This window comes from Corvus moneduloides, chromosome 2, assembly GCF_009650955.1.
Source record: "Corvus moneduloides isolate bCorMon1 chromosome 2, bCorMon1.pri, whole genome shotgun sequence".
Lineage (NCBI taxonomy): Eukaryota > Metazoa > Chordata > Aves > Passeriformes > Corvidae > Corvus > Corvus moneduloides.
In genome coordinates, this window is record NC_045477.1 from 32235776 (window position 1) to 32250882 (window position 15107).

Genomic DNA, 15107 nt, shown 5'->3' on the forward strand with positions numbered 1-15107 from the left:
TCCTGCAATAATCACTAACACAAGCCTTTGGAAGTGTTTAAATTGGGAAGAGGCAGTAGAGAACAGCAGACAACTGAACAGAAACCTCTAATTAATATGAAGGTTTAGATAATATTGTGTACATTGTCATTTCAGATGTATTTTTCATATGAGAAAGACTCTTGCCTTTCACAAGTAAAGTACATTCACGTTTGACAGAGTTCAGCATCTGTTCAGGAGCTGGAATTGTTCAAAGCAGGAAATGAAGGATGGGTCGGTTCCAATTGCTGGAGAACCAGCAAGCTTTACCCCACCTGGAAGACCTGGCTACTCTGGAAAAGCCCCAAACTGTAAGAAAGGCCCTCAAGTGAAGTTACTCTGTTGAACTTTTAGACCAAATGAGCAATTTAATTTAACATCTGTAGTCCTCTCATGATTTCATCTCAGTCTGATCTTGACTTCATGTGAAGACATTGAAATGGAGAAGTGGACAACTCTGGCTCTCAACAGTTAGATAATTTCTCCAGAACAAGGATGGGTAACACAGCTTTGCTGTTCAGTAGCATATTCATGAGATTAAGTTAAGAATATTCTCTCTTCCCCTCAACTTTTCCTGTACGCTCTGTTCCTAACACAGGAGTCTACCAATGCAACAGAGCCCATATTTAGCCTATGGAGTACCAGACTTTTCTCAAGATACTGTCAAATGCCATTAACTCCACATTTAGAACTTGTCACAGAAGATAATTTCCTTGATTTTTTAACTTTCAAACTTCTTATTCTTCAAGTACATGACAGAGCACTCAGTGTGGGGTGAGACATGAAGGTACTACCTGTCACACCTACTCTCAAGTAGTGACTGTTTTGCAGCCATGAATTAGAGTGGTTATTTTCTGCTGAACTGAGGCAATAACCACTTTTCTCATCTTGTTTTAAAGAAAGACTTCCTGTTTGTTGTAATACAGGTGGCCTCTTAGGTCAAATGTACAAAATCTTGGCCTTTTACCCAGACTGTTACAGCTCTGTCATTGCACTGTTTTTCCTTAACTGATACTGGATGATCACCAGCTCTCCGTTACTCACTACAGCTTCTTTCAAGTTGATGGGCTTGGTGTTCAAAAGTGTAAACAAAGTGGACCTGGGTGTGAAACCTAAGTGATAGCTTTGACAAATGATACTTTTGTGTGCAGAGACTGCACTCAGAGACAACTTTTTACTAGCCTGAACAAAGATTACATTTCACCAGGTCTCTCTCTGAGTGACTCCTGCTCAGCTTGTTATTGTTTATCTGAACAGCCTCCAGATTTAAGAGGTGAACACACCCTGTAATTTAGCACCCGTCTCCCTCAGGGTATGATTAGGCTGGGAGCTGATGAAAAAGTTTCTGACTACAGCTCCCATTATCCTGAGGAATTTCCGGCTGCAGAGATTTTGATTAGCAGTCACTTGACACCACAGTGCAGGAACCAGGTCTCCAATGAGCTCAGGCAGAGGGAACATCCCCCCCCCCCCACCCCCCGTACTGTGAACAGCCCCACTAACCTCTTTCTCACCACTCATGGTACCCATTTTGACCAGGTCAGTTGTTTGACTTCTAAAGTTTCATGAAAGGACTTCTACCTCCATTGCCAACATTCATGTGCAAATTCCACACTTCGATCCTTCCCAGAGAACCAAAATAAACCACCTTTCTCCAGCCCTGAGCATACACCACTCCAGTGTATGTGACAGAATCCCAAAAGAGGGAGAAACCACAGTGCTCATCCACACACTATATGTTTTTTGGAGAGGCCTCAGGCATGCATTTCTTCAGTGCTCTTCAAAGCACAGCAGCTTCTCAAGGTATAATGTTTGTGGTGAATGGGCTCAGTTCTGTGGAACACAGATGCCTAGTGTGATCTGAGCAGCCGTTGGATATCTGAGAAATCCAAAGGGAACTGTCACACATGAAATATATATATATGCTCTACCAGACACACAAGTTATTGTGAAGGGGAAGCCAGAAGTCGGCTGGGGTACTCTCGGATGTCTCAGATGGCGCTGGACAAAAGGCAACAGACATTAAGCTGGCACATGGAAAATTATAATTAGATACAAGGAGAAAAACATTTACTATACGGATGGTCATGTACTGGAGCAGGCTGTCCAGAGGTGAAATCTCCATCCTTGGAGGTGTTCAAGAGCTGACTGGACACAGCCTTGAGCAACCTGATGTTATCAGTATTGCCTTGAGTAGGGGGTTGAATTTAAAACTGCTGGAGGTCCCTTCCAACCTGAATTATGCTATGATATTCTACAAACACCTTCACTTGCTGTAGAAATCAGCATAACATCTAGCAAACAGGCAGACCATCAGCCTTTCTTCATGAGTCCTTGTACCTATATTTGAATCCTTGTGCCAAAAAAAGGACTAAGGCTTCAAAGCAGGAGTGCCTCACCACTGCTGAAGCTCCTACATCTCAAGGGTTGAAATTTTAGACTTGAGCTCACAAATACAAATGATCCATTAAAACATATAAAAAGAAAGTTAATAAAGTAAATGCATTCCACTATTTCACTTCCCAGCTGAGGAGAGCCCTTAGCAGAGAGAACACAGCCAAATCAAAGGCATAGTGTATGACAGATTATCTGTAATCTGTAATGCACACCACGTACATGCATTTTTTTTTGAGTGTACCAAGAGTAAAGTCAACACTCATTTGTGGGCCCTGACACATGAATAAGCTGTCACTAGGCAATAAGTTACAATCTATCAGTTGCTCTGTTCTTGCTGTGCACACCACTGCTCCACACAAGTTCACCAAATACAAGCTAGCAGTTGATGTGCACTAACTTGTAAACCTGTCAATGCCTTTTGTGTCTCCCATCTCCATCTGCTGTCCTGCAGGCTTGCAAGGCAGCTCGTTTCAAGGTGAGGGTAACCCAGGTAACAAGGTTAACCCTTGAACCAGAAGATATGAAGAAATGCTCAGAGTCTGGTCATGCTCTTTGTGATATCATAGTGTTGTGATATACATTGTATATTATGATGGATTACTCTTTCCCTCTTTCTAAAAACTTCACAGGGTTTTTGCTGGTTATTTTCTTCCATGGAAACTGGGACTATCCTTGTGTCTATTTATTGTATTTTTACACATCTGATGTGATGAACTTCATTGCTGCCCTGTGTCAGCTGCAAATAGGAAAGCTAAGTACAGTGATATTCAGTTCCATATGAGGCAAAAAGCCATCTTTGTTTCATAGTGTGTACTCTTTGTATGGTTGTCCAATTTTTCCATCTTTTCTAAAGGGATAATTTGGTCCATTTGCGATGCCAGATGTGCAGAAGTATTTTAAATATTCAATCAGAATCCTAGTTGCTGTGGAGCAGATAATCACAGTCTTGGCTTGGCTATAATTTTTTTTTAACTGTACTGTTCTTGTGAATATGCTAAAACAGAGGCTTGCAAAATGCAGTCTCTACTTCACAGTCTGGGTCCTGGCCCAGACTTGTGGCTTACAAAGCCTTTTGCTGAGTGACAACAAAACAAATTATGCAGTCTCCCTTATGCCTTAAATTTAATATCTCATCTCCTGCTCTCTAATTCAAACCTTCACACTGCACCACAGTTTCCTTTGTAATGAGATAACTCTGAATATTAAGCTTGCATTACACAGAGCTATTATTCACATGCCTGACATCATTACATACGGAACAGTAATCAATAAAACATGGTTCGAGAGGGATTGGATGGCTTGTGGGCATGGGGATCAGTCACCCAAGCCTCTAAGTTTCTGCAGAATATCCATTCCAAGTGACCGACTGAAGAGTCTAGATGAAAGCCCCAGGCAGTGAGGGCAAAGTCTGAAGAGTCAGGGATGTTCACGGTCTGAGGTGGTCCCATCGTGTCACTGCTGAGCCACTCGGCTGGGGTGGAGGGATTGGACAGGTGCACAGCCTCTGCCTGCTCTCTGCTATATGGACTTGATTTGAAGATAAACAAATGTCCCTCTTCAGCCCTGGCACCCCAGATCCAAACTCATTTAATTTGAATTCCAATCCACTCTGGCTGAATCAGCCTGGCAGATTTCGCTGTCTGTTCTCTACCAGCTGTCAAAAAACAATCTGCCCTGCAGAATCAAGCCCAGATGACTGTTCACTGTGAGAGGTTTATAGGCTCTGTGAAGCCTGACATATCACACGTGCTCATGTCCTACCTCCATCGTTGTCTTTCCCATCGCCACATGCCGTCTCCATGGAAGTGTCACAGCCTGCTCCTCTCCAGCCCAGCTGGCAGACACAGTGCCAGCCGTTCATGTCCAGAGTGCATCTGCCATTGCCGTTGCACAAGCCAGGGCATCCCTCTGCAAGGCAAACAGCCACACGTTCAAACACACTCGAAACACAAAGCAACACAGCCTGGAAAGGGCCTCATTAAACTCCTTTTTCCCCTTTGCCTTCAGTCTATTTCTCCACTCCCACTTGGTACCTTCCCACCTGGAATGAACCTGCTTTGGTGTCAGGATGGTGGTGACCACTCAATGGGCAGCTGCTTCTGGCTCTCCCAGGAGGTCCTCACAGCACAACCTCACTCACTGCACTGAGGAAATGGTGAGTTTCAGGGGGACACTGAGATATTCCTGCTTCATTGATTGTAAAAGCAAGGCAGCATATTGCCCTCTGAGCCTATCAAAACATTTGCCATATAAGACCAGTACTTGGGGTTACCTAAATTGCATTTGGGGTTCAAGTTCCCAGCACCCAGCAGGATAAAGCAGCTGGCTTTCAGTAATAGTGACATCTCAGACTGGTAAAAAACCAGCTGGAAAGGGAAAAGCAGAAAATATTTAGAAGACATACAGTTCCTTTACTGTAGTAATTTTGGGAGGGATTAATCTCATCCAGTTCAAATTAATCTATAACTGAGATACCTTCAACTCTCTGTACTAAGCAGAGAGACAGACTGTCCCAGGGCAGAAGTCTCCTCATGTAGGCTTGATGCTCATGGTGATGAGCTGAAGCATGCTCTGGAAACACCCATTTCTCCCCAGTGACTAGAGAGAGCCCAGCACAGAAGCAGGCATTTTATAGGTGATAAAAATTAGTTAGGGAGGATGAACACCAACCTCCCAGTCTGCTCACTAGGGTTTGATTTTCTCATTTGATGACCTGCTGCTGAGATTTTTGTACTTCCCCCTCATCCCACTCCTTCAAGAAAATAGAGTAATTTCCACAGTAAGGCGTGGTGTGAGGGAGGCTGCTTAGTTTATACCCTTCTGGGGGCTTTTTACCTCCAGAGCTCAAAAATCTTTATCACTAAACTGTCAGAAATTTAAGAGACACTTAACAGCTTAGGAAACTGAAGTACAAGAGACTGAAGTGACTGTGAAGGTCACTCAGCAGGACTGATTACACCAGGGACACAATTCAGTCTTCCTGAGCCTTGCTTTAATGCTTTCTCTGTGTGTATTGTGCAATCCTGCCACATAGTTTGAGTTTTTTCAAGCTCTCAGCTTTGCAAGACAGGTTTGTGAACCCATGTGAATGACACAGACCTATCCTGTCCTAAAGGACAGTGAAGAGGTGTGTGTTGTCTTGACACCTGTTTGACCTTACGATGTGAGTGTCTCCCCAAGGCAGAGGTGGGACCCCATCTAGAGCAACCCACGTAATAGTGTGTCCTGCACTGGGGAAATGGGGCTTAGAAACGCCTTTAAAACAAAAAATTGTTTCACAGGGAGATTTTTAAGTTCATAGAACCTTTCCCAGTGAACAGAAAAAACCAAATATTTTCTAGGATTGGTTTTTTAACAAGTGACTGATTTACAGGGACCAAATGGAAAAAGGAACAAAGGTGGTAAGGAAAAGTCCTTTAAAAGGATCTTAAATACATTTTTCATTTACAAACATAGTTGTTGCATTTCAGTCTTTTAAAATGCGCATTCTGGGATGGGGCAAAAAATGTGTGTGTGTATGTGTGAGCATGCTGTTGTGTATTTTGGTATTTATACACTATATTAATATTTATATACTACAGAAGAGTTATTTATAGGCAAGGCTACTTGAAATTCTCCATTTTAATATCCTGCCTTCAGTTACTTACAACAGTGCCAAACTTTTAACCATTTAATCTGATTTTTTCCATTCTACAGCTAATTTATATGTTTGTTCCCTTTACTTACTTTCAGTACAAGCTGAAAACATTCAGCTATTTTGAGAATGAAAGAGGAAGAAGTGTATTAAATAACCTCCTAAAATTACTTAGCTAGGTAGGTAATCCCATTTTGGAGTACATAAATCCAGTTTGGATGGGACCATCCTGACAGTAGAGATAGGACTTTTTCCCCCCTCTCCATAAATCATAGGATCATAGAATCATAGAATGGTTTTGACTGGAATGGACCTTAATGGTCATCCAGCTCCAATCTCCCTGCCATAGGCAGGGACACCTTCCACTAAACCAGGTTGCTCAGAGCCCCATCCAAACTGGCCTTGAACACTTCAAGGGATGGGACATCCACAGCTTCTCTGTGGGTGCTTTAATTTGTCTAGATGAAAAACCTCTGACGAAATCTTGCTTTATGTGTATACTGTATGGCTCTATTAGAGCTTGGCTGGTGCACCACCGCTGAGGACACCTCTTGTTTTTACTCCCTGGAAACTTTTAAAACCCTTGTTGAAAAGTTCTCTTCTATCCTACACTTGCAGAGACTCGGCAGAACAAAGGTGCTGTAGTGTTGACCTGGACAGGAGTGAAGTGAGAACCAGAAAGACTTGAATGAAGAGAAGCTGAAGACACCATGATCTTGTCTCATGTGAGAAGTGTCCGGGAAGTGTAAGGGAAAACTAATGTAGCTATAAAAATGAGGATCTCATACAGAACTGCATGCGCTCTACTCTCCAAGGCTTAGGAAAAAGGGAATTTGGAGCAGCAGGAAACAGATGATATAGTTTGGATGAGGCACCTTCGGCATCTGAGGAAATGAGAAGAGCTTGATTTGTCTCTCCTAGCACAATAGTGGCTGAAAGACTATGATTTTTTCCACAAGTTCATGGAACAGATAAACATTGAGAAAGGAAAACTTCTTAAAAGCTATTTAAGGTAAAGAGAATAATGCCGGCACAAGAACAAATGGACATAAACCAAGTATGAATAAATTCTGGCTGGAAATTGGAAAGGAAAAAAATCAATTGCCAGGATCAAAGGAATGAAGTTCTGGAGCAGTCTCCCTCTGGGAGTATTAAGGAGAAGATTCCTCAGTTATTTATCCATAGAGCTTGGTAAATTCATACCAAGTTTTACACAATGTGGCTGCCCTTGCCAGCAGAAGACTAGACTCTAACTGAGGAGACCCCTTTCAACCCTATGTGTTTGAATTTTGTGTGCAAGTCATTGTCTATATGAAATGTGCTTGAGACTATTTGAATGGACTTTCAGGGTTTACTCTGAAATCTTCTTGATCCAGACACAGGGAAAGTAAGCCAAGCATTTCAGAAAGAGGACAAGAAGAGGAAGAACATCAGTCAGGAGAGGAGAGATAGAAGAGAATGAGCATCTCATGAGATTATGCCTTCCCAAAATATCTATTCCTCCTCTTGAGCACTATGGGAACCCAGGGTGACCAGATGAGACATAAGCATCTGTAGATACCTAAAGTAGGGTAACTCCTACCTGTAATTTCATGCTCCACTGTCTTGGCACCTTTTAAGTCTAGAAATTTTGTCCCTTCCCACTATGGAGAAAGTTATTCTTGGTTCTTAGTAGACAAAGCTCTTCCAAGGAGCCAGAAAGAATTGTTTCCTAATGACATAAATGGTTCTTCACAGGTACAGGAACAGAGAAGTTTTCTGATGTTTACCATTACATTACAAGGTTCATCAAAGTTTCAATGCTGTGAGGATTAAACTGAACCCCTCCAGTGTCATGGTTTGGTGGGAGAGCAGACATTTTTAAGAAGTATAGAGAAAGTAAACCATTAATACGGAAAAAAAAAAATTAAACAGCAGCTGTCAGAGGACTCGGGCCTTCAGAAAGTTAGAAGACAACAGAGATGCGTAAGACAATAGATCCAGGAGAATGGACCTGTAAGTACTGCCATTTCTGAACTGGTTCACTGCAAAGAGACTTGACCATCACTTACACTACAGAGATAGGATGGTACAATACTCCTCACTCCACAAACAATGCACTTCAAAGCACTTGATGAAAAGATGGTACAAAATAAACTTTATCCTCTCCTTTCCCCCATGCTGGGGAATAAAGCAAAGAGATCATCTTGTTTCCAAAGTGCTTCTGAATGTCAACACAGCGGGACGGCTTAATTCTCAGAGATTTACACCGCCATAATCTTGCAGCTCTGATTTCTCATAGCTAGAAGTCACTAATAATCCATTATTCCTGTTTTGTGGTGTTAGCTGTATTTGGGTGACTAAGAGAATTAAATACATGAATAGGGCTTTTTTGGAAAAGGGGGAGGAAACCCTTTATATGAGTTTCAAACTTAAGCACATGAAAGTGCTGCTGAAAGATTCTGAGGGTATTTACAAAGATGTCAGGTCTGCCATGCAAGTGAGAGAACAGACCAGGGAAGCAATATAAAAAGTGGGCTAATTTTGAAACAGACAAGCAAAGAGTACCAGAGTCAAAGGAGATTGTCACCCGAAGTTATCCTGCAATTTTTAAGACTGTTGGTAAAATAATCTGCTCTTAATGATCTGTACAGTTAAAGCCTTCTCTAATTAGTCCAATTATAAGGAACATTTACTGGTATTTTTCTTCAAGGCAAACCTCACTGCCACTTGAAATTGGACTTAGAAGAAAAGGCTATTTTATTATCTTTCCTTCACTGTCAGTAGGAAAGCACCGACAGATGTTCTTAGCAAGTCCCACAGACAGTGGTTGAGCTCTGAGACAAGTAGGACACAGCTCAATGCAACAGGTGAAGATGCAAATACCTGGAGCTTGAGAGAACAACAACCCCTAAGAGACCTACAGAAGCTTCTCTAGGACTAAAGGTGAAGAGTAACGCATCAGCTGATCCCTGTGAATTATGAAAGCTTGGTAAAGCGTCCCAAAACCAACTCAACTCTGAAACTACCACCATGATATTCTGTGGTGACGGGAATCCAGAAATCCTTAATTGGATGCAGCCTGTAACAGGAAGGTTAAGAAGTTATTGACCAGAGTTCCTACACTTTTAACTGTGCACATGAGGGAACTGGCTTTGGTCAGACCTTGGGTTCTCACTTGCTCTCATGCTTCAGGAGCAGCTCAAAGAAGACACCTTGCAGCCACCCCGAATCCAAATGTTGTTCAGCAACTTTAAATTTCAAACTAGCTGTTTATATATGCATCACTACAGCGTTAATGTGGTTAATGATTATTTTTGAAGAATAAGAATTGATATTCAGTAATAGAAATTAATTACGCTGATGTACCTTCAGATCCAATGATACTTTGGATGGAGAAGCTCTCTCTAAAATCAGCACCTCTTTTAATTATTATTAAAATAATAGGCACCTCTTCTCATTTTAAGCATTACCAGTGTTAATTAGGCCTTCGTTTAGAAGACTCTACTCTGAGTCTAGTTAGAGTTTCTTGGTTTAATTATGCTGATGTTTGCTATTGAAACTTGCCCTCCCATTTAGAAACAATTCTACATCTTTGACTTACTGGTTTATTGTAAAGCTGTAGGAAAGATTCAGCAGTAAATCAGGCTCACCCTTTGACAACAGAGGATTACTGGGAAGGAATTTCAACCAGAAAGATGTTAATAATTAAGAAAGCCAAAAGGGCATGAGTAATTTAGTTTTGAAAAATGCACACCATGCAGTTAGCCAAGTAAAAAACCATGTACTTTTAATGTTTCAGCTACTGCTAATCTTTCCAAAAGAGGCTATGCATAGCAAGAGACAATCTTTTATTCTTAGTATGTTGCTTAACCTGTTACCCCCTGAAATACTCACTAAATATAATGTGTCTTCATTATTGGGCATAAAGGTGAGTCAAAAAGCTACCTAGAAGAATAATGACAGCTACAGAAGACTTAGTTAAATAAAACTGGGCCACTGAATGGGCAAATCAGTACTGAAGGTTCGTTGCCGGGCTCTGCAGGTTGATTTTTCATCTTTTCTATGCCCTCAATGCTTATCTGTTACTTTTTGATGTAACCTTCTCCAATGTATGTTGAGATAAAAAGGAGTCCTGGGGTTTCGAAATGCAAAACACTGAGATGTGGAACATTAACAGTAGGTTCTGATCGCACTCCTAGTGATGGCCCATATCTTCCTCTGAGGATGCCACCATGATTACTTCAAAAGGGCACAACAAATGACCCTCTTTTCCTGATCTAAGGAAGAGAATGTACTTTTTCCTCCGAATTTAAATAAATTCAAGCATGTTTTGTTTGGTGCCAAGCAATGAGAGAAAACTAACTACCACTGTACAATCAACTGATCTACAAAGAGGGGTCCAAGGACAGTACCAGTTGCTGCATTACACTGAAGATGGAAGTCTTTAAACTATGGACACTTCCTCATCATTAATATTCGTCTGTTCAAAGATTTTCCCTATTTGCAGTTGTATCTGAATCTGCCTTTAATCCTCAATGGAAAAAAACAGAAAATCATTAATTGTAAATTCGCCCAGAGAAGTGAAGTCAGTAGGGCAACCATGTTTCTTGTCACACCACACAAGCCCTATATAGCAAAGACTTCATTTTAACTGTTCACAGGGTCAATATTTCAGCATATCTGCTCTTCATCCTCAGCCTCTCACAGCTGTTCTTTTTGATTACTCATAACCTGAAAAGAAGGATAATACTACGGAAAAAAATTGATTTGTTCAACCTGATTTTTTGGTTTGTTTAACCAGCAAACATATGATGCTTGTGTGGTGTCAACACTGTGTTGCTGTTAGTGTCAAATCAGCCATGTAGAAAAATATTTAAGTCCAACTCAATCATATTTATTGTCAGATTGTTGTATTTAACCATATGCATGCTATTTCAATATTCTTCAAAAGCTAAGTGCATTGTGGAACTGTCTGTTTCTATTAAAAAGTCCTGAAGTAATTTAGCTCATTGTTCTGATTAATAAATGTGATTTTTTTTTAAACAGCAGATGATGTCTGTTCTGTAACAGTTCAGTTCCTTTTCTTCTTTGCTGAAGAAAGTCCTGGGCCCTAGACTTGCTTTACACTTACAAACAGGAGCATAAGGTTGGATTTTGTTGTAGTGTACATTAATGCAGCATCACTAATTTCTACAGATTTTGCATATCTATGCAAACAGAGGTTTTTGGATCATAACATTTTTGTATTAGGAAAAAAAAAAAAACCAATATATCATTAGTGAAAGTTCCCATGCAAGACTTGGCAGTTGTGGATCAAAAACATGAAGACTCCACACAGAAAGTGCACTCACCTGTGTTACAAAATGGACCATAGACATTTAATTAAAATACATCACTCTACAGGGTTCCTGCTGTATTCACAGACACTTGTTTTCTCCTGACTTGCCTTACCTGAGTGGGAAGGGTGAGGATGAGAGATGATTTGAAGGGGAGGGCAGGGACAAGGGAATGGGTAGGAACACTGATACGATGTTAACACAGGGTCACAGCACTTACAGAGGTATTTCCTACCTAAATGACTGGAAAGTTCACCCTTCCAGACATTAGAGACCACTGTGGTGACAATGAGGAAGAGATGCAACCTCAACACAGCATGTTCACGGTGCATTTTTTAAAAAGAAACACAAAGACAATAGGAAAAATAGGAAGGAAGAGCATACCTTTCACTACCTTATCCAGATAGTGAGCTTGGGAGATAAAAGACAGGACATTTAAGGTAGGATTGAATAAGTGCATTGCGGCTTACTACGAGACTGTGCAGGTGCTAGAAAGGCAAAGGAGAGTTTGCTGTGATACGAAAAGAAAAACCTTGATTATGAGGAGAGAAAAAAGGAAGAAGGGTGGAGCACAGTGCTCCTCAGTCAAATGGCTCGAGAGGGCTGTGTTAAGGCATCCAGTCATCTTTGCTCATTAAGATCAGGAAGAAAACCAGGACAGTTCTATATATATATTTGTGTGTGTATATATATATATATATATATATATATAGGTACATATGTATATGTATATATATATATATCAGGATATTGCAATGCTCTGCTCATTTCAAGTCTCCCTCCACTTTACTGACTGCTTTGCATTTCATCAGGAAAGGAGAGCCATTTGGAAGTCCTCCACCTTACCTGATAGTCTTGTATTTTTCCACATAAAGAGGCACAGTTCTGTGACCTTACCAGACTGGTAGAGGCTTTTCCCTGGATCCTTCTAATGGCAATACACTGCATTTATACAGCATTTTCTAGCCCCAGATCAAATTACTTTACAAATATTAAATTAACCTCAAGGCAACTCTATCAGATAGGCAAGTACTAATATATTAATTTCAAGGTGAGCAAAAGAAAAAGCAAAAAAGAAAGTTATAGATGTCATGGAAGCAGTCAGGTACCCAATTCACATGGAACACTAATTTAGAAGACCACCTTCTTATTGATTTTCTGGTGTCAAGCAGAAACCTGGTGGCAAAGACATGTCCTGCCTCGGAGAGCCCTGGTGCATGCCAGCAGGCGGCACTCTCTGCCCTAACACCAGCTTGTCTTCAATAATAAAAAACAGGCTCTGAGTCTTGCATTTCTCTATTTCAATACCTACTGAAACATTATTTCTCTTGCCTGCTCCCTGCAATCTGTGTCTCAGTTGTGTCCGGGTACTTTTTGAAGAAGCTTTTGTTTCAGGTCCATTCAGGCATACTGCCCACCTGGGAGGTCATGGCCCTTGAAGGAATTATTTTTCCATCCTGTGAATGTAATGTATCTGTGTAGGAACTATTGTCAGTAAGTGGAGAGGGCTGGAGAGCTCACGTAGTGTGGGGCAGTTATGAGGCTTGGCAAAGAGGTGAATTAATCACGTTGATCTGGTGGGAGCGATGCAGGAAGCACAGCATCACCATCTGCTTGGATGGTGGCTGAAGCCTAGGAATGTATCTCTTGGATTTTGACATCCACAGCAGCCCAACCTGTTAACTCAGGCAGTCACTACGCAGCTGATGACAGTGGAGGCAGCTGCCAATGCCAACCATGTGTCAGTTATGTATTAACGTTTTCTTGTAATTTGAAAAATAACGGGGCTTCCTATGGGAGTGGCAGGAATCTTTCTTTTGTAAACCCATATAGGCTGTACCTCTGGCATTAAAATATCATCTTATTCCCTACAGACACTCCTTTAGAAACCCTGTGGGCATGTGGGATGTGCTGAAAAATTATGTAGGAGTTCAGAAGGTGTCCTCTGCACCTAAAGGCACCACCACGCTCAGCTCCACATCACCACCCTACTCCTGGAAGCCACTTTATAGCTGCTGTGGGAGGAGTTCATGTGACCACTTTTCAGTGTGAAAGCCTGCTCGTTTCACCAGCCTGAGCTAACTTAGTTTGCTTTGTCTGCAACACAGTGGGAATGATAACGAGTAGTTCTCTCGGCTCATGGAGAGGGAGGGAAGGAAGAGAGAAGTGAGAGATGCTGCAGGCAGGTCCTTGAGAAGGACTTGTTTCCCACCATGCTCTCCTTCTTCATTTTACAAATACTCTTTTTCCCTTTATCTTTCTTATGAGGTGAAGTGGACAGAGCCTCAGTGAAATCACTGGAGTTAAACTGAGATCACACAAATGTGAAGGAGAGGAGAAAGTAAACATCCATTGCTGAACCAGGGATGGCATAAGAAGTTTATGCTACAGGGTCAGGGAAAACACTGTCTTTGAAGTTCATCTGTGCTTAATATTTACTGGCAAATATGCTGCCAAACTATTTAAGGCCAGATTACCTTCAGGTTGATTCAAGACAATGTCAGAAAAAAGCAGCAAGTGTGTATTTTCCACTGACTGCTATAACCATGGTCTTCTCCTGCCCAAAGGTACCCATCTCAACCAGGCAGGGTGAGTGCCAGAGGGTCACACACAGCTCAGCTTCTGCTGTGGATACGCTTGAGCACTGAGTATTAGGCAGAGGGTAGAATCACAGAATCATTAAAATTGGAAAAGACCCCTAAGATCATCGAGTGCAACCACTAACTCAGTAATTCCAGGTCTACCACTAAACCCTGTCCCTAAGCACCACATCTACAAGATAGCAACAACCTTCCCCAGACACTGGGAGGCTTATTTTTGTCTTGGGCCATGCATGGACTGAGTTGCTTTATGGATTCAAAGGGCACAAGTGAAGTGTCAGAAAACTGGGGAAAAGAGACCAGGATCCACCTGTAAAGTGCCTTGTCTGGATTCCAGCTGCTCCCGCAGAAACGGAGAGGCACTGGTTACAACCTCAGCTATTCAGAACACGTGTGATTATTTATGCAAGAAGATTGATGAAAGGCAAACTTAAAGGGGCAGATTTCTCAAAAATCAGAGTTTTGCTATGTAAAACAAAACCCAGGCTGATGGCGCCGTAAGCAGAAGCCGGTGTGGGACAGGCTGTCTGCCTGTCTGTCTGGGCATTGTTATTGCATACATCACCCGTGCGTGCCAGGACCAGACTTCCTAAAGGAGCTAAACATGTAGCTTTTGCGGAGATCAGTGGGGATTAGGCACTGAGGTGCTTTGAAATCCTGCTAGGTAGGCTGGGGAGTGTTTGGAGAGCTAACTGCTGGTCCCTCAGTGCTCCAGATACTCTGGAGTATTCAGCTGCAGTAACTGAACTTCCAGAGATGGCTTTGGTCTTGTGTCCAGGCTGTTCAAGGATAGTGAATATCCCAATTCCACCATGCAGGGAAGCCCTCTCTGCCATTATTTTTCTAAATGACCTTGTATGAATCATAGCATTAAGAGCTGTTGGTAGTAAAATGTCATACAGAGACCTTCACATATTGGAGACCACCTCAGTGCAATGGCCAAGTAGGCAGAAAGAACTCTCCCTTTGCCTCTCTGAGCTGGGATGCACAGCACCTTGGGCACTAGCCAGGCCATATCATCAGCTCTAACAAATTTGGGGCCAGGCTGTTACTGCTCTGGGAAATTTCTGGAGTTCTAAATGGGGGTTACAAGAAGGCTGGAGAGGGAGTTTTCATGAGGGCTTGCAATCATAGGACAAG

The 15107-nt window shown here is 41.8% G+C and overlaps 1 protein-coding gene across 5 annotated transcripts in view; it reads right to left on the reverse strand.

Moving 5' to 3' along the window:
* Window positions 1-15107, reverse strand: part of TENM4 (teneurin transmembrane protein 4) — a 1563960-nt gene that overhangs the window by 109320 nt on the left and 1439533 nt on the right. For 4 of the 5 annotated variants that reach the window (XM_032099028.1, XM_032099031.1, XM_032099030.1 and 1 more), the window contains 2 exons: window positions 11752-11778; window positions 4177-4323 (listed from right to left, as the gene is read on the reverse strand). In XM_032099028.1, the coding sequence (XP_031954919.1) occupies window positions 4177-4323; window positions 11752-11778 (174 nt within the window). The remainder of the gene's footprint in view (window positions 1-4176; window positions 4324-11751; window positions 11779-15107) is intronic. The other variant, XM_032099033.1, reaches the window with a different exon arrangement.